The 20,734-nt window shown below is 40.2% G+C and overlaps 2 protein-coding genes across 2 annotated transcripts in view; one reads left to right on the plus strand and one right to left on the minus strand.

The window, feature by feature from the left end:
• The window catches only part of LOC140238200 (uncharacterized), an 85,270-nt gene extending 79,653 nt beyond the window's left edge, over positions 1-5,617 (plus strand). Inside the window, exons 27-28 of the mRNA XM_072318137.1 lie at positions 30-956; positions 4,183-5,617. Of these exons, the coding sequence (XP_072174238.1) occupies positions 30-956; positions 4,183-4,537 (1,282 nt within the window). The 3' untranslated portion in view covers positions 4,538-5,617. The remainder of the gene's footprint in view (positions 1-29; positions 957-4,182) is intronic.
• An 8,332-nt stretch (positions 5,618-13,949) lies between these two features.
• The window catches only part of LOC140238201 (centrosomal protein POC5-like), a 43,120-nt gene continuing 36,335 nt past the window's right edge, over positions 13,950-20,734 (minus strand). Inside the window, exons 10-11 of the mRNA XM_072318138.1 lie at positions 17,587-17,754; positions 13,950-14,150 (exon numbers count right to left, since the gene is read on the minus strand). Of these exons, the coding sequence (XP_072174239.1) occupies positions 14,001-14,150; positions 17,587-17,754 (318 nt within the window). The 3' untranslated portion in view covers positions 13,950-14,000. The remainder of the gene's footprint in view (positions 14,151-17,586; positions 17,755-20,734) is intronic.

Below are 20,734 nucleotides of genomic sequence, written 5' to 3' on the forward strand. Positions count from 1 at the left end.
TAATGTTTGTTTGTTTTCCACCATGAAAGGCAATATGGGCCAGCTTTACAAGATTTGCTGGAGGCTGTGAAGCTGGCACCTAGCAACCGAGAGGTGCGGAGGCTGCTGGTCCGGGTGAAGGAGGAGTGCAAGGAGGAGACCAAGAGGCAGCGGGAGGCCAAGGAGGAGAGGGAGGAGAAGGAGAAGGAGAAAAAAGAGATGACTCCTGATTCTGGAGTCTCCAATTCCCAGCCGGGCAGTGCGGAGCAGTCCCAGGCCGAAGTCTCCGAGCCCGAGGAGACCGGGAGGCCGGTCCCACTGACCGCATCCTCGCAGGCCGGCCGCAGCGAGCCGGCAGTGTCGAGCGCGGTCACCACCGTCCAGAACACCAGTCGGGTGTACGACTCCAGAGCATCCAGCACGGAAATGTTGGGGCAGGAGAGCAAAGGACTGAATAGCAATAGTCTCAACTCCAGCAGCAGCTCCAGTACTAACCTGGGATCGGGCGATATCGTGAATGGACACGTCATCCAGGGGACCGGGGAGGGGGGAAAGGAGGGGATACCGCCGGACAAGCACATCATCTCCGACACCGAGGATGTACAGGGTGTGGTAGGTGTGGAGGTGCCCGTTGCCAGGAGAGCCCAGGCGGTGAAGATGCAGCGCCCGCCATCAATCGAGATAGCCAACTCGGAGCCGGTGACGGCAGGGGTGGTGTTCTTTACCCCGGGAGCTGGGGACAAGGCTTCCTCGGGCCACGGCCAGGTTGCCCACTCCCGCCCCGCCCTCAACAAACCCAATGACTCAAACTCCCGAGAGAGCACGCCAGAGTCTTCCACCCCCGGCAGCGGGAGCGGGTCCGGCTCCGGGGACGGAGGGGGGCTCAACTCGCCCATCCACAGCTCAGTGCGGCTCCAGGAGGCCGCCCACACCCTCATTACAAACCCACCCAGTGTGCAGGCCGGGGTCACGCACAGGTGAGACCCGGTCAAACCGACAAGCTTACCACGATGCTCCCCGGGCCCCAGGGGGAAAGGTAAAGGGTAGCATTACCAGAGACGCAAATCAGCTTGTTGGCATTCATGGAGTCCGTGTCCTTCGTTTCTTCCTACACTGGTGCATTAGTTATCATTTCTTTCCCCCCTCTCCCATTCAGAAATTGAGTGTCACCTTTCCCCCCCCCTAGATCTTTTAAAAAAAAAAAGAAAAAAAAAGAAGACTAAAAGAGGTTATTCTTGGGAGGTCTGTTTCACGTTTTCTTTCCATAGATTTTTGTGTGTTTGTTTTGTTTGTTTTTGCTGTGGCTTCATTAATTTCTATTGCTACCTCCATAGTGATTAATATTCAAGAAATTTGCAGAATCAATGCTCTTTGCAGGAATAAAAAATTACATAGTGTAGTGCTAGTATTGATGTCTTGTGCTAAAAAAAAAAGAAAAAAAAAGACAGAACTCTCTTACTTTGACAATTCTGCCTGAAGTTTATTTCATTCCTACGTCTACATCTAATCTTTTAAAAATCTAATGCTTTCCAGAAATTTTGATGCATGGAAATGATGCTGTTCATTAATTTCAGATGGCATTTTACTTTATGTTGAAGCAGGAAAGCAGGCCCAAATGAAAAAGTTTTTTGCTTGAGTGAAATTTTTGCCCTGCATGACTTCAAAGGGGAAGATTCTCCAAATATTCATGTGGATTTAGTGAGTGCAGCGATATTAGTAGAACGCATCAGTGAAGTTTGAGGAAATCGACCAGTCCATTCAAAAGCTTTGGTGCTGGATGAGAAGACTTCAGCATTTCATGCCATCAGTGCAAAACGACATAAGGAAACCTAAAGAGAATTTACACATAATTTTTTTATTTTTTTGTAAGTACTCATTCCGTTGGCTCATTTTTTACTATTGCCCCATGCTTTCTTTAAGAAAGTATTCAAGTTGGTTGCTCTTTCATTATGGGAGGAAAATGAAATTTTGCAAAATTCTCTGTACACTTTTTTGATATTGTTTTTCTGAAGTGACATCACGAACCGTTGTCCTCTCATACAGCAATGGCGGCACCGAAACTTTTAAAACTTCAATTGCTAAATGGATTGTCCAATTCTCCTCAAACTTCACCGGGGTTTTTCACTAATATTGCTGCATTCAAACAATCTGCATGTATATTTGGGGAAACTTCCCCTTTAAGATTGAAAGTTGAATTCTGTTCAAGAAGCAGCATGTTTGAGCTGGACTCTGCTGAGTGTGCTAGTGTGTCATTATTTTGTTTGCTGTTGCTGTTTTTTTTTTTTTTTCAAACATTTGAAAGGCTTTCTTTTGTGTGCTGTGTTTTCGACTTTTGTTTTGTTTAGTTTTGTTTTTAGTCTCTTCAAAAACCCAAGGTGTGTAAGTGCTTTTTTTTTCCCTAGTCTTCATTACATACATTCAAATATTCATTTTTGAGACAGGTGTAAAAGCTGGGTTTTATCTTTATCAAATCATGATTCATTGTCGGTAATGGAAATATTTAGTCTTATTAGAATTTGTCTAGCAACTGACAAAAACATGACAGGCTGAGTTTTTATCTTTAATGGTATTCCACACTAATATCTTATAAAGTCACAGTGCATGGCATTCAGAAATGCTGCAAGTTTTTTTTTTTTTTTTTTAATAATAGTTATGTATGTTAATACAGGCATTGTTGAAAGTTCCTAACAGCACTTCCTGTAATGCATTCATTTAACTCACTTGTAATGTGATTTAACCTACGTGGCTAATCCGTAACAGTGAAAATGGAAAGATTATCATGTGCCAAGTGTCTCTTCAAAGTATTTCCGACAGACTACTCTTGTCCATTAGGAAAGAGGGGGAAGATATGTGGATACAAAACCATAAAAACTCTTATTTATTTAAAGAATCTGTTTGGCTACCGGATGGGATTTCCGTTGATTCCCCATGAATAAGTCCCATATGAAAAAGAAGAAGAAGAATAAAATTAATATATATTAATCCTTATTTATTTAATAGCCTCAAATGCTCCCTTTACCTTTTTTCTCTATCCTCTTTGTGAATGTCAAATGTACCAATTTTTCCCTCCATCCAACTTAAAATCCCAAAGACTTTGATTTACCTTCTGCGTCGTTTCATGAAGAACAAGCAATATATCTGAAATACAGTCATCAACTCCATCTCCATTTTTACCATCCATGACAATGTTCATTCTCCTCTTTAAAAAAAGAAAAACCAAACTTCTTGGTAATTGTTCATTGTCAGACTAAATAGATAATCATTTAGATGTTGCCCAAGGACAATGAAGATGAAGATTGAAACGATGATGCTGTATTTTGACAAAGTGTCAATATATTTTGCCACTGAAGAATGCACTTTGAATTTGCTTGTAAGCTCAATATTGTACTTCTCTTATTCTCAACCTGAATGAGCTCGACACATGATATTGGGAAAGTAAATTGAAGAAAGTGATTTCTTTTAATAAATCTGATGTATAGCAGCATGTGAAAAGGTACTTCATCACAAAAGAAGTTGTTATGTTGTGTAGGGTCCTTCATCAAAGACCCCAAAGAAAATTGAAGGTTCTCCATTTAGTCGACTTTATGATAACTTCAGTGTGAATATATATCTTTTTCAAATGAGCAATATCATACAGGACTGTAAACTCCAGTTAACACAGTCAGAGCTCATTGTAGCATTTTTTTTTTTTTTTTTGGTCCAAGTTTATGCAGACTATCTTTGCAAAAGTTATTGTAACAGTTACAGAGGCGGTGCAACTGACTAGTCAAGATAGATAATTATGTGTTGAAAAGCTCATGCAATGTCAAAAGCTTTGCCAAATGGCCTATGCAGCATTCAAAACTTCTGTTGGGTAGGTATTAGTGGTTTACTTACATCTTTTGCTGATGGTAAGTGAGATACGTCAGAGCACATAGTAGGTGTCATTGATCGACAATACAGTGCACTCCCGTTATAACGGACACGGTTAAAACGAAATTCCAGTTATAACGGAATAAAACTTCAGGCTGCATCATTATCCTCTCTATGGTTTTTATTGTTTATTTGTTCGGTTATAACGAAATTTCAATATAACAAAAGAAAATTGCCGGTCTCGAGGACTTTGTTATAACGGGAGTCTGCTGTATCACCAAATCCTTCATGCATTGTTTGCACGTAACATCACATCCCGTCTCCATTTACTCTCCTATCTTGATTGGGCAGTGTGATCCAGCAGCCAACAGCGCAGCACGCCACCATCCTGGAGAGCAGGGAATCCTCCGCCTCCGTCTCTCCATCATCTGCTCCATCATCCACCTCATCTTCCTCCTCCTCCTCCTCCTCTTCCTCCTCCTCTGCCCCCTCATCCTCCACCTCATCGCCGGGACAGGGCCCCGGGCCCGCCCCGGGGGCCGTCGCCAGTGTCAGCGTTGGCGGGGCCGGGGTTAGTGGCGGCGTCGGCGGGGGCAACGCCGTCACTGCCAGAGTTGCCCCCCAGCACCCAGCCCCCCACATGCAGCAGGAGTTTCCACGCCCAAACACGAAGCACACCATCTACATTGGCCCCACGGCGTTATAGGCGGGGCTGCAAGCAGCAACGCAGGAAAGAAATGCCCTATTGCTTTGGTGGTGGTCACGTGTATAGGACTAATCAACTTCATATGTATTCAAACACTGCATCCAAGAAATAATTGCTCTTGTGTGGCAAACTTGTCTTTCTGCAATTTTCACCTTCAAACATCTCACTCTATCGTCACGCATTTACTACTTATTCGCTTATATTAGTGTCCCACAAATCATATTGAAATAATCTATCCACTATGTATTCATGCAACAACAAAAAATTATAAGAGATGTACTTAAAAAAAATGAACTAGTCACCATTTAATTTGTCCATCTTTTTTCATATAGTATTTCACATTGAACAGGCCTCCCAAGATATTTGATACCTCAGTTTACTTGCCATGTTCAATCATGCGGTATTCCTACTTGCCATTTTTCATTTGACTGTACACTTTGTGAAGAGAGCTTAAAGTTGCATAAGAACGTGTTGGACAGGCTGCATTTGATATGAAATTGATTACAGAAGGGAGAACCCCATTTCAAACAATACAAAACAGCTGGCACTGTAACCGTATCATAACATAATCGCCAAACCTCTCCTTCCATTTGTCTTGTTATTAAATTGTCTCCCTGTCAATCGTGGCTAGGGTTCCACCGCATGAAAGAATTGATCTTCAAGGTGTACAAGCCATTAGCTTTGTTTATTGAAAGAGTAAAGGTGTACAGTGTATCTAGTGTGTCAAGCAGGCAGAATACTATAACGTGTGATGTTACAGTTGCCCCACCTCGACGGGAGAGCTCGAGAGGGAAAATGATTTACACAGAGGCATCTCCTGTGTTCCCTGGTGTAGCATCCAAGTACAAATATAAACAGGGAACACCATTACACACAGTCACAATTGTGTTCTGGTGTTAGAACCAAAGTGTTAAACACAGGCTAGCACTCAAGTAGAAGAAATGATGCATGATGCATAGAATGTGACTTTAAGAGATGATGAATTGAATGTGATGCTCTTGGAAACTATTTTTAGTATCAGTAAGTTTATAGTACTGTGTTGATCAAGGCTCAACAGATATAAAATTCTAGAGATTCTTCACCCTGTTGATGAGTAGGCTCACAGATTTGCCCTTTAGTATTTTTTTTTTTTTTTTTTTTTGGGGGGGGGGGAGGGGTTGGCAAAAAAGGCTAGGAAGCAGGTCATGATTGAGCAATGGTAGAACAAATCTGACATAATCCAGGGTAAGATACTGTAACACCAGAAACATTTGTGACATGAAATTTTTCGCGAATTGGAATTGGCTGCCTGCCTTTTTCACGACACGAAACCTTCGCAAGGTGCCACGGGCTCTTCATGCATCGTGTGGGCAAACACGTTTGCGAATCTTGGCTCTTCGCAAAATTTATTTAAGTTTCATGCACGCTGAAATTTCTGTTTTTACAGTACATCCTCTACTCCCTGCTCCCATGTACATTGCAACAGCGCCCTCTTGTATGGTATGCCATTACTGGTGCAGCGTCATTAAGAATATGGCATGAAACAGAAAACTTGCTGCACTACTCCTTAGGTTGCTGTTCTAGTCATCATACGTACGGACGTGCTCCCGAGGAGAAAGGCAACGTGCATCGTTGAGGTCATTGGGTCTTGGTGGACGATGGGCTCACTTGTGGTCAGTGTCGGTGAGCAGCAGAGGTCGCTGCACTTCAAAATGCCAAGGTTAATTGTGTCAGTTTGCACAGCGCCATCAAAAGAGGGAACCGAACAAATTGTATTGTGATGGGACATGAGCTTTCATTTGGCAAAGGTTGCACGTGGATCCCCACGTCAGTGTCGCTCACTAAGGACCTTGCGTAGGTGTGTCGGAATACAAGTGTAGTTGCAATATCTCTTCGAGGATGAGACTCCCAAGGCAAGGTCCCTCCACCATCGGGATTGAATTTTTTGCAGAAAATAAAATTTGACAATTTGTATGGGTTCTCAATCACAAAGTCTATTTTAATTTGTTGACCATGAAGACTAGTCAGCAATCGACACTAAATGTTGTAAGTGGAAGCCATGTAATCCTTGTCATGAAGGCAGTGTTCAGATATCTAAAAGAGGAATAACCCTGGAATTTTGTTTTGTTTTGTTTTTTTGTTTTGCAAAATTGAAAAGTTGGAGGGATAATGATCTTGTTCTGCCAACTACATCTGCAAGATACATTTTGATAGGAAACAAAGAATAGTGATGATCCCATAAAAGATTGCCGGAGGTGTGTTGGTGACTTGAGGAGATTTGTGTTGATAATCATTTCCTAATTTGTATTTAGTATGCATCTAATATACATGTAGAAATGATTATCGATATCGTTTATTATCATGTCGTCTTGTAGATAAGTGAGGAGAGCGCAGAAAGGTTAAATTACACTACCTGGCTTCAGCAGAATATTCTGTCCGTGGTGTAGCACCAAACAACTACCACATTTTGTAGGGGGGGGGGGGGATATGATAAATAAATGTCAGTAGGCACAATATCAGTACTATTCTTTGTGGTTCGTCATGTGCCGTTTGTAGGATCACTGCGTACTCATTTGTTTGACGTGTGGTTGTGTGGCTAAAGGTGGGTTGTCATGTCTGGAATGCATTTTATCATTGATTATTTGATGTGCCTCCTGACATCATGGTGGAGAAGAAATAGTGTAACATTTGAAGGGTTGAGGGCATGCAGGGTGTTTTGTGCTCAAGAAATATGAAGATGCACAAATGGCAAGATTCTTTTTCCACCTCATCTTAACATCCTCCACCGTCGATTGCTCCAGATCATTACCACTTGCAGTCAGTACAAGCGTTCAGTATTATTTACATGTTTGTCCACATAGTTTGGTCTTGTTTGTCTGCCAGATGAAAGTGATGAAATTCAACTAGTGACACGTCTTACCCGACACTTCTGTAGTTACATTGTGAGAAAGTGATGCAGGACTAATGATGGTTATGAAACTGCGCAATCACAGAAAATTCGACCCATTATACATGTATCTCTTATGAAAAGGTCACAAAAAGGGGAAAAAAGACATTTATGATTATGTCAGGAGAAAAGATGTCTTGCTGATTTCTGCTTGGTTTTGTGTGTGAAGCATTACAACAGAAAGTAGTAATGAAAAAGCTCTTTCTTTCTTTTTTATTTGCTAATGCCAAACAGCTTCTTGAAGTGACCAATAATCATGACTGCAGTGCTGCATGAAGCCAAATATAAATCAGGTATTTTTTCTTTGTTGTTTTCTCCCGATGAAGGGCGACGTCCTGCTGTATTCCGAGAATGTCTCAATGTGTACTGGGCAAAATACTTGACTGTACTTGAGAAAGTTGATTTTTATGTGACATTAACCAAAACTGTTCTGATTGACCCGTTCCATACGGGAACCTGGTGGCCTGTGTATTAAGTCTATGGGGATTTCAGAATTCAGTATCGAATGGGTCGAGACAAATCAAAAAGATGGTTGCCGAAAGATGCAGGGTTTGCATGAAGGCTTTCCAAGTACGTTGCCGAAGTGTTCCCAAAGTGTTTTCCCTTTTCTGAATTCAGATGCAAATATATTTCACATCTTGCTGCTATGGCTTGATGGCGTGGGTGGAATTTGCTGACTGATTTTGGCCCACAACACTGAGCAGTGTGTTAGCAGTTGTTCAGTGGAATACTCTGTTTATGAAATATACATTTGTTCTTTTTCTCCTTTTGCATCACAACAATTTTGAAGGCCTCGGCTTGTATTTTTTTTCCATATATTGAAAGGGACATTGTGCTCAAGTCCTCTGGCTTCTAGAATTGAAAATAGAATCCTTGGGGTCTGAAACCATATAGAGATTTTCTTTTTCTCCTTTTGCATCACAACAATTTTGAAGGCCTCGGCTTGTTTTTTTTTTTTTTTTTCATTTATTGAAAGGGACATTGTGCTCAATTCCTCTGGCTTGTAGAATTGAAAATAGAATCCTTGGGGTCTGACACCATATAGACATAAATTTTATCCACTTGAAATGACAACTCAGTTGTTAAAATGTGCCCTCACCTCAGCATTGCCGACAGAAGTCATCACTGTGTTTGGACATCAATGTTGGAAGTCCATCGTTCTAAAACTCATGGATTTTTTTTTAGGGTAATATGAAATAAATGTGGGGAATAATTTTCCGTTGTCATATCCATCATTGGCCGAGAATTGTTAGACTGGTTTATGCTTTACCAGTGCCTAGCAGCCTCCTTAACTGAGCGTACTTACTTACTTGTGTAAAATCCAGTGATGACTGTTAACAGCCCTGTAGGCATATCCCTTCAAATCTGCCTTTCAGTCACACCAGTGTGTCATATACGGTCATTTTCTCCCCAGCTTTTGTTTTCATTATTGTTTTAGATGTCACTTACCTGTGTTACTTATACTAATCACGACAATGCTGGTCATTTGAAATGCCTTTGCTGATGGAAAACGCAATATGACATGCTACAGTCATCTAAACATCCATTTGTATTTTTTTTTTAATCACTGTCTTTTTTTTTCTGTGGACGTTTTTGCTTGTGTATCGGCAAACGCACAAAGAATTTTAATCAGAGCATTGGCAATGTACTCTTGAAAGAATATAAAAGTTTGCACACCATGTGCTCTCTCTATTAAAACAGTGATGTATGCTTCCTTGGTGCAAGCCAGTGAGTCATTGTGAACTGGACAAAATTCGAGTATGGAAACGCCAGAGTGCAAACTATGGCTGTGATTTAAGATGTGATATTTGATTGGATGAACTACTTTATTTGTATTTGCCACATGTTATGTACACTAGGGGCTTCCTCCAATGACTACAGTTGTACTAACTTTGCAATTTATGTTGAATACGTAGTAGTGGGAATACCTACCAGTGATAGTATATTGCTCAAAATTAAGTTTGTAGGTCGGTCATACATGTAGTTACTCCCACAGTGTAAAATTAAGTGACATGGAAATGTTTTGCCCTCCCTTCCCCCTGACAATTTATTATTTCTTTTAATCTAAATCTGTTTGTTTATATATATGTATATATATATATATATATATATATATATATATATATATATATATATATATATATATATATATATATATATATATATATATATATATATATATATATATATATATATATATATATATATATACACATGTATATATTTATATATATATATATATATATTGTTATTATTATTTTTTAAGGTCATGAAAAAATGGTTTTTTCAAGTTTTAGGTGGTGGAGCCAGGTTTATGCATGGAAAATGGAAAAGATGTCTGGTATTGTTGATTGTGAGTTTGAATCGTGCTGTTGCAAATGGTAACAGATACTATTGAGATACAATTCATAATGTGGAAGGTCTGTACCTGTATATTTGTGGTTTATAGGGAAAAGAGTTTGTTCTTTTTAAATTAATTTTTAGCTTTTCAAAGTAGATAATGATGGGGTGTATTTCTTTAACGCTATTTGTTGCTCCTTGCACCACAAAAAGATTCATACTGGAAAAGAACCCACTGTTAATCACATGGGGTGTTTTCTTTTTTCCTTCAAAAGTCTGAAATTCACTCTGAATGCAAGCAGTGAACATGGATTTTTTTTTGTAATCAATATCAATTGATTGTACAGTATTTTCATAGATCCAGATACAATTTAAGAGGCAACACCACCCACAGATAATTGGCAGTGAATGTAACTGCTGGAAAAAAAAAAAGTCTTTTAGGATGGTAAGGGGGAAAATGGGTTTTACCACTTTGAGAAAAGTTAAATACTTGTTTGATGGGATGATTACTTCCTTACACAAAGTAGTATTCTGCATTTATTATACACGTAGATTCATGTACACAAATTCATCAGCACTTTAAAAGTAATGTTATGTATGTTCAAGGGAAATCAATGCTTGTATTCACTTTATTTATTTGTTTTATAACAGATGTTATTGATTGTATTTTTATAAATCAAGACATGATTCACGAGGCCACACCACCCACACATTGCTAAGCGAGTGAAAGTCCTTTAGGATGATACAAGAAAGACGGGAGAGTGAGTGTTACTCGTTTTGAGAAAAGTAAGATAATAGTCAAGGATCACCTCAAAATTTCCAATTCTGAACACATAGTAGCATCCTGCGTTCATTAGAGATTCACATAAAATTCATCAGCACTGTAAAAGTAATTTTATGTATGCGTTCAGGGGAAATCACAATGCCTGTATTCACTATATTTATTTGTTTTATAACAGATGTATTATAACTTGATTGTATTGATATTTATTGTTCTTCACGCTTCTATAGAGTAAAATGAGTTTCAAGTTTGTTTTATCCTAGTGCTAATTTTCATTTGAGCCAAAGATGGACAGAATATTTCTTTTTCTCTCTCTCTCATTTTTTGTCATATGAAATGTGTAATTGAAATGATTTGATATGATATGAATGAAATATATATTTTATTCACTCAATTTCCAACACATTTTGGTCAATGTCAATTCACTTTTTTTGGTTTGATCAGGTTTCAAATCACCCAGATGTACATTTGTTTTGTGTGTGTGTTTGTCCACCTTTGTTGTGTAAAGAAGTTCTGCTATGTGTGTATATTATGTTATTGGAGCAAAGGGAGCTGCACCAAATCGGAGGCCAACACGAATTTGTAAGTGGGATTTTTTTTTGAAAGAGAGACAAGTTGTGTTCTTTCCGTTGTCCTCCCAAAGCACAGGGAACTGCTCTGTGTGATCTCTTGTCCTTTGCAGCGTGGCTTGCACCAAGTCGCCAGATGAATGGGACTGTACAGTACAGAATGTGTACAAAAATAAAACAATGGCTATTGAAAACTAAAACCTTTTGATGAGATTGTGTCATTTGAGTTTTTGTGCGTCCTGCTAGTCAACCTTGGACATTCACACTGGGGCGTGATGTCTGATACAAGGAACCCTCGAATTTGACAGTAAGCAAACAAGGCCCACGAGACGGACACATGTAACTTGTGGACTTTATTTACCTAGTGTCAAACTCCATGGGCAGAATGACTCGTGGGCTGTATGATTTGCAGGTGTCGGGTCTCTCGGGACGACCCAGTTATAAGGTCGCTGCAAATAGTGAATGGCATGTTGCAAAAATCAATGTCAAAACAGTGGACATTCATTTAAAATTTTGTTGCAATTAACAAGTTGTGATTGGTATTGCAAAAGAATGAAAAAGACAAAAACAGATAAACCAAGTACAGTACGTACACATGTACAGGGGCGGATCCAGGAATTCCGTAAAGGGGGGGGGGGGGGGGCGCAAACAATGTTTCTGGTGCTACTTCCGGGTTTCATCTCCCTCTGGATCCGCCGCTGCATGTATATCATTATGATTTACAAAGCAGGCAGCAGCAGCCTTTTAGGATGACCGTAGATTCCACTTAACTGACATACGACAAAGGAGGAAACATCCAACATCCAAACCCAAACCAACCAATTATCCCCATGAAACCACTGCAGCCTTACCTGCTTGTCCCACGTGGGGCTCGTCATTCACCAACTAGCCTGCAACAGACATGGACTACCCCCCTCCATAAATCATCATTCCCAAAGTCACACACACACACACACACAGAGTATTTACCCAGAAACTCTTCACATGCTATGCTATCACATTCCATCCCAACAGTCGGAGAAGACACTAGAATCATGTTTCACATGTACACAAAGCATTCAGATATTTATTTCACTGAGTCAGTTGACAACATTATTTTTTTAGTACACATTGTACACAACTACACTGTACAGGGAAACTCCAATATAACGAGGTTGCCAGGCCCACCGATTTTACCTCGATTTAGCCGATACCTCTTTGTGTGTTGTTTAAAAGTGTGTGAGGAAGAGGGTTTGTGGTGACACTATATGTATGTAGTCTTTGAAAGGATTGTTGTTGGGCGAAAGAAGACCTGAGAAAGAAGAGAGTGACAGAGAGAAGGGACATCGGGAGAGTGTAAGGAAGGTAAATAATGACAGTCGAAGGGTAGCTTTGAAAACGTACACCATGTATTAAAAAAACGGAAAATCAGCTGAACACTGCAACAGAAAGTCAGGACTACCCAATTCACCTCGTTAAAAGCGGTACAGTGGACTCCCATTATAACAAACTCCTTCAGGACCGTCGGTTTTCTTTCATTATATCGAAATTTCATTATAACCGAACAAATAAACAATACAAGACATGGAACAAATAATGTTGCGGCCTGAATTTTTATTTTGTTTTAAGCGTGTTCGTTATAGCAGGAGTGCACTGTGCCTTGTAAGCCAGCTCGTTATAGCGGAGTGTCCCTGTATTACAAAAAAAAAGTAACAAAATATGTGACTGAAGCACTGCTACAAAATGATACATTACAGTAAAACCTCTTTTCAAAGACCATTCAAGGGTCATAAGAAAGCGATCTTCAGGGATGGGTGCTCTATGTAGACAAATGGTCACTCACACAGATTTTCTGTATATATATGAAAAAAAAAAGAAGATTAAATCATGTTTTAACAGATTTTCCATGGTCCACTCTGTTGCAATGCTATGTGCTTTGAGGTGTATACCTCACATGCACATGTAAAGGAAACTCACTACAAAGGAAGTGGCTCTATAATGAGGTACTGCTTGGCCTGTGACATTTACAACCATTCTGAATTTTCTTCATTTTCTATAAAATCAGTTTCCCATCCCCAAACCCCCCCCCCTCCATCCCAGTCAATATGACCTCTCTCACTATCACATCCACTTTATTTGACTTTAAATCCAGATTGATGGACTCGCAAATGATCGTAAAAAGTGATGCCGTCACAATGACGCAGCGCAGAGGCACAAACCAGGGGCATGCAGCCCAGCATGCTTTGATAGTTTTGTCATCCAGTGCACTGGGGCTGAAAGATGAAATAGGAAGGTGGCAGGTGTGGAATATTGAGCTTCCTGTGTGTCAATTTGCTAGCAAAAGTGTGGTGTCCTCAGTCCAATAAAAAGGTACACAGAATTGCATCAGTTAATGGGATGGTATAGTATTGGTGGAGATGAGAATTGAGCAACATTTAACTTTTTGAAAGATACTTAGAAACCATCTATGAAATGTTATATAGCATAACCATTCTGACAAGTATTCAGTTTATTAGATGAGAATCTGTTTTGAAATGGCCGAGATATCTAAAAAGAAAGTAAAACAAAGGTGGGTCCCACCTTTCATTCGGATCGCTTAGTTTTAGATATCTTGGCCATTCCAATCATCAAATAAACTTTGAATTCCTCTTGGAATTACGTGCTCTTTCGCATTTCATAAGGAGGTTTATCATCTCATCTAAAATAGTTAGAAACCTGAAGCCAGGTCTCAAATAAAATTATGCCATCCCTTTAGATTGATACGAATACTAACAAACTCACAATTAAAAAAAAAAACAAAACAAAAAAAAACACCTTTAGAAAAAACAAGTCATAAATTATATACGTCTTTTGACAATTTCTGGTGGGTCAGTGGACCACTTTCACTGTTGGGACTCCAGACACAGGCTGTCTCTTTGGGGGCACCGCACCCCGACCCCTTGCCGGCATACTGGATGGAGGTGCTGTGCCATGGGTAGTGACGGGATAACGGGCTGCTGTAGCATGTCCAAGAGTTTGCTGTGTGAAGAGAGGGGACATACAAAACACATGGGGTTCAGGAAAATGTTGAAATTTAGAAAATGTTGACCTTTTAAAATGAAAACAAAAAGAATTTAGAAACCTTTTTCTTCCTTCCATCTAATCCTCCCCCAACTTTATTGCTGCTCCTCTGTTCTATTCTATTCTATTCTATTCTATTCCATTCCATTCTATTTGAGTTGATATTTTCAGCCACACAGACTACTTTCTTGAGGTGAATGCTAGGTTAGATGACTTTACCAACATCCCACATGGCTATAACACCGCTGCTCACCATCTGATCTATCAAATTTTGCAGCAACTGTGATTTCAATTGTTCAGATTTCATACCAAGTATAACTCCAGTGTTCTCTCTCTCAGCGTGTTACTCCGTGCAGATAGAACAAAAGTAACCCAGCGATCATTTCAGAACATGTTTCTCGCATCTTCTGCCTGCAAAATCCACCTCGGTGTACCAAGATGGAGTTGACATGGCCCCTTCCACTCCTGCACAGAGCGTATGTCATTATGAGATGAGCTAGACAACTCAGGTGGATTCACCTTGGAGATAGGGCTGCATCAGTATGGCAGGGCTTCGATACACTCTTCCATGCATAATCACACCCTCTTACAATGTATGTTTTCTTCGCGCAAGGACACCTATGCCATCACCGACTTTTGTAGACAAAGAGCAGAGGGCCAAACAACAAAGACAAGTGCAAGCCCACCATCCTTCCTTTCCCAATCAAAAGCCATACTTTTTTGGCTCAAGTTCTCTCCTGTAGCACGCATCTATGGATTTGTACGTATTTCCAGTGACGTACATGACCATCTCGTAGCAATGACTGGGTTGAGTTATCTCTCGGTCCTACATATACAGTAGAACCTTAATATAACAAGGTGGGATATAGCCAAGATATCTGATGTAATGAGTTGTCTTTTTTTTTTCAGGTGCCATTCCTTTCTTTTTATTCCTGATATAACTAGATACCTGATATAATGAGCTAATTTTGCAAGTTCCATACCTTTTATATTCTTTTGTTTTTATCCCTGATATAACATGACACTCTGAGTCAATGAAGAAATTTCAGTGGTCCTAAGCAGCTCATTATAACAAGATTCTCCCGTTTTGTATTTTGTACAGTGTCGTTTGGTTCTCCTTTTCTTCTCATAAAAGGAAAAAAAAAGACTCAGTAAGTCTTCAATGGTGTGTCAGAACATTCAAATCTTGATGCACTTTCCGCAGAGATGTGGAACCTCTTGAGATTTTCCTTCTTCATTTTTAAATGTGTACGTATCACACGAGCAGTGATGATAAGGGACACCACCGTATTATATGTATAATCCAGCGGACACTAATGAGACCATGTTGGAAAAGTTTACTCATTCCCAGGAGACTATATGTGACCATGCATCACAAAACCAACAAAAAGTCGCCATACATGGATTTTTAGTTAAGGACAGATTCTGAAAGAGCACACTCTAAGCTTTAAAATGATGTATAACTCAATTCAAATGGACTCTTCTAACCTATCTAAATATTGGAAAAAAATCATACACTCTGGAAAAGTGTGAACTGAGAGAAGAGGCTCTGAAGTTACAGGGTCTATTCAAGCGCTTAATCTTTACCAAGCCGTGCTAGCTGTGCCATGAAAGGGACAAAACACAGGATGTAAACCACCGGACCAACAACAATGAAGGGATTATCAGATTAAGGTGAAATTGAACATGTTCTATTAACACATTCTGCCCATGATTAATGCTAATTTTCAAAGCAGTAGCTTCATCTTTTCAATAGTTATTAGACTTGTAAGTGAAGAGTGTGCAAAGGATTTCAAGAAATGAAAGGCAGCCTCTAAGACATACCTGATCATTCTACTCTCCCCCCCCCCCCAAAAAAGGGTTACAACTGCTAAAAACACACTTTCCCATTCATGTTAAGATCCCAAACTGAAGAGTAATGTAGAACACTCTTTCAGAAAATATGAAAAACTCAAGATTGACTAGGTTGAACCATTTCACCTTTTTCGAGTCCTCACATAAAATCAAGGGGTGCGACTTATTGTTTGTTTTGTGATGCACGGTCACATATTTGAGAATTCACTGTCAATGAACAAAAATAAATTTGCTATTTTGTCAGATCTAGTTTTAATTTTCTCTGATATGATGCTGTTGTATCACTCCTTTTCCCCAAATAAAATCCACACTGGGAAAATTTAAATAGCACAAAATGAAATAGACTATATCTAATTTGGATGCACAAAGCTCGTAATTATCACAGAAACAGTGAATGCTGTATCAATTTCAAGTTCTTTTAGTCTTTCTTCAATAAAAAGTCAATTCTATTGTCATGCAGAAAACAGTTGTAGTGATGGACGTCTATGAACGATAAAGAAAAGGTACTATAGAACCATTTTTCAAGTAGTGGATAAGTGGTCTGAAAGTCTGGCTAGATATAGAAAGGTCTTCAGTTCAAGCCCCAGTCATCATGAACAGCACAATATTCATCTACTCTGATTTTCTCTTCCCAATCCCCACTGGGGGGTAGTGGACACTCCACATGGGGTGAAGAGGAAAGATGGTGCAGATTAGTTTGCCTGCTTTGCAACCACTCGGGAGTAAAAGGACAGTTTTGAGAGCTGACCAAGACTGAAACTCTTATCTTTTTTACCTTTGCAACACTCTCCCCTATTTTCTCCCCATCTCTTGCTCATTAATCATCCTCCACCTCATCCCCCCCCCCCTTTCCCTTCTCCTCCTCCTCCTCCACCTCTCTTAATGGGTCTAGGGCAATTACCCTCCTGGGCAATTACCTTGGACCCTTCCCCTTCCCCTAATCCTAATCCTGAACCTATTCCTAAACCTAACCCAAACTCTAACCCTAAACCTAACCCAAACTCTAACCCTGATCTTTACTTTAACCTCATCACTAAACGGTATTTAGTATTCATCATCATCTTCATCATCAACATCATCTGACTTCCCAGAAAATAAAGCTATGTGAGCGAGATTTCTGTTCAAACATCTTTCCTTAACATTACCCACAAAGGAGGTTGCCCTGATACATGTACATTCTGTAATCATTAATTATCCTCTTCCTCGTCCCCCTTTTCCCCTTCCCCTCTTCCTCCTCCACCTCATCATCCTCCCTCTCCTTCTCTTCCTCTACCCCTCATCCCCTTCTCCTCTTCCTCCTCATCCTCCTTCTCCTCCTCTCTTACTCTGTAATTATCCTCTACCTCATCCCCCTCTTCCCCTTCTCCACTTCCTCCTCCATCGCCTCATCATCATCATCATCCTCTCCATCCTCCTCCACCCCTTCTCCTCCTCTCTTAATTATTAATTACCCTCTACCTAATCCCCTCTTCCCCCATTCTACTCTTCCTCCTCCTCCTCCTCCCATCCCTCCCCTTCCTCTGTATCCCTTGATACATACCTGTGTGATGGGGTGGTGCCTCTCTACCACCACAGATGCCATAGGGGGGTTCAGGCCCACCCCTCCTAGGCTGCCACTGGGCTGCAGGTCACTCCGCCCCGTTACTCTGGCCGTGACAGTTTTGGAAGATTGTGATGTCTTCGAGGATTGTGTCGTCTTGGCACTTGTCTGTGGAGAAATTGACACACCAGACAATGTCAAATGAGAACTATTGCAAAGTGGCATTAAAGTGAAAACAAAGTTCTGGTAAGGGCCTGAGAACCCGTCTGGCACCATTTCATATTTGCTTGCAATATATCGAAAGAGTCTACAAAGAAACTTACCTGGCTGACGCGGTTTGCCGGAATGATGAGTCGTTTTGGAGCATTTTGAGAAAAATAATAAAAGTCGGTAGACCGACTTTTATTTCAGAAGGCTCCAGACTAACTCGGTCTCAGGGAAAACTCGACCCTATTTCAGACAATTTACACACAGTTCGTGATCGCCATGTTCATCAGTACTCTATATTACGGGTACCAAACGAGGCCTTGATGAGCAGACAGGAAAGTGCGTGCTAATCCTGTACAAAACAAATGGACAGCGCGCAGTCCTCAAGCCTTTCTAGTATACGCACATCACCTCACCAGTTGCTGAGACGCGAGGTCTTTGAAGTTTTTGTTGTTGTTTATCAAGCGTTTTTAGAGGTGCTTGAGAGGCGCACACTAATTTTGCATGCGCGCCAAAGAGGTTTTTGATGCGCGCGTTGTAACAACTCGGACCATTACTGCGAGTAGCCAGAACGCTACAATGTAGTTTATACAGGCCGCTCCCATATGCATAGTACAACGCTGTACAATCCAGAGGGACAACCAATAGAACTCATCCCGCCGTCAAGCAAAGCGAGGCCGAGTTATCCCCGAGTCCGAGTCTAGCCTGACCCCGTTCGGGTAAGTTCTGAGACTGAACGTTTTTGGTTAATATTTCCCATTTTCGTCGTTACCCATCAAATATCTTGTTATTACAGCGTTATTCCGCACATTTCCTAGGCATACGTTCACATTTTGGAGCAAAATTTGACAACTTTTGCAGGCATACCAGAACTTTCTTTGGGCTTTAAATACGATTTCACAATAGGAACTAAATGTAGCAGAGTGATATACAGTATGTTCCCCCCCCCTCCAAAACAAAACAAAAAATACAATGGTACCCTCCACAGTGATAACTTTAAAAACAGTCAATCAATCCCAATACAATTTCAGGGTATGAAACTATAACTTATTACCCATGCCTTGCAGAAAACCACATCTGATTTGCTTCAGTGGTCAGAGAGAAATGAGGAATTTTGTAGAGCATGTCGGGAATCTCTTCCCTCCAAGTTCTGTCAATTGTGTTCACACATTAATATGCAGTTCCAAGAGCATCCAAGTACTTAACTTGGAAGAATCACACCCATGACATGCTTCACGATTCACATTTCTCTGTGACCACTTAACCAAATTTAATGGGGTTTTCTGCAGAATATAGGTAAGACATTATAGTTCTAGACTCTGAAATAGCATTCAGACAGTTTAATCATATTGGAAGTTATCAATGCAAACATAAGATTGTATTTTGGGGAGGCACATACTGTATATTGTACTCTGAATATATGACATATATTGTACGTTTGAATATTTCTTGCAGTGTGATCATTTGATATCAAGAAACCTTACTCGAACTACCTTTAACAGTAGAATCATCTTCCACATCAATTCACTGAAAAAAATAACATATTTCATAACCTATCCTCTTTTTGCTGATGAAGAAAGCACTATTCAATATTGTATGTCAACTGGGGATTCTGCTGTGAGTCAAACTAACTGTCCTTATCATCCATTCACTGTAGATGTACTAGTATTTCTGAGTTACACATTAGTCACCTTATTGTCCCCGCCGAACGAGTTCGAGCAGGGGACTATGAAACGGGCTCCGTACGTGTGTGTGTCCGTGTGTCCGTCCGTGCGTCCGTGTGTGATCAAAATGTTCAAAATGCTACTCCTTCGCCATTTCTAACCCGATTTTGATTCTGTTTGCTTTATATGATAGCACTACATGGGAGCTTTGAAACTTCTATACAGAATTTCAGTTGTGACCTTTGACCTTGACCTATATTGTACATTTTGCTTCAAAATGCTACTCCTTCGCCATTTCTAACCCGATTTTGATTCCGTTTGCTTTATATGATTGCACTAGGTGAGGGCTTCAAAACTTCTACACAGAATTTTGACCTTTGACCTTGATTTTTAACCTATATTGTACATTGGCTACAAAATGCTACTCCTTCGCCATTTCTAACCCGATTTCGATTCCGTTTGCTTTATGTGATGGCACTAGGTGAGGGCTTCAAAACTTCTACACAGAATTTTGACCTTTGACTTCTTTGACCTTTGACCTTGATTTTTGACCTATATTGTACATTTTGCTACAAAATGCTACTCCTTCGCCATTTGTAACCCGATTTCAAGTCCGTTTGCTTTAAGTGATGGCACTAGGTGAGGGCTTCAAAACTTCTACACAGAATTTTGACCTTTGACTTCTTTGACCTCTGACCTTGATTTTTGACCTGTATTGTACATTTTGCTACCAAATGCTACTCCTTCGCCATTTCTAACCCGATTTCGATTCCGTTTGCTTTATGTGATGGCACTAGGTGAGGGCTTCAAAACTTCTACACAGAATTTTGACCTTTGACTTCTTTGACCTTTGACCTTGATTTTTTACCTATATTTTACATTGGCTACAAAATGCTTCTCCTTCACCATTTCTAACCCGATTTCGATTCCGTTTGCTTTATGTGATGACACTAGGTGAGGGCTTCAAAACTTCTACATAGCATTTTGACCTTTGACTTCTTTGACCTTTGACCTTGATCTTTTTACCTATATTGTACATTTTGCTACTAAATGCTACTTCCGGCGGGGACATATATTACGCACCGCGTAATTTCTACTTTTCCTTGTTTGCATTGTGATGCCAACAGTTTGCTCTGAGCTTTATGACACAGACCTTGTTACATCAAGGTAATTGGGCATGCTCTTTCCAGTCTTATTTTCATAACCTATCCTCTTTTTTGCTGATGAAGGAGGCACTATTGTATGTCAACTGGGGATTCTGCTGTGAGTCAAACTAA

This window comes from Diadema setosum, chromosome 14, assembly GCF_964275005.1.
Source record: "Diadema setosum chromosome 14, eeDiaSeto1, whole genome shotgun sequence".
Lineage (NCBI taxonomy): Eukaryota > Metazoa > Echinodermata > Echinoidea > Diadematoida > Diadematidae > Diadema > Diadema setosum.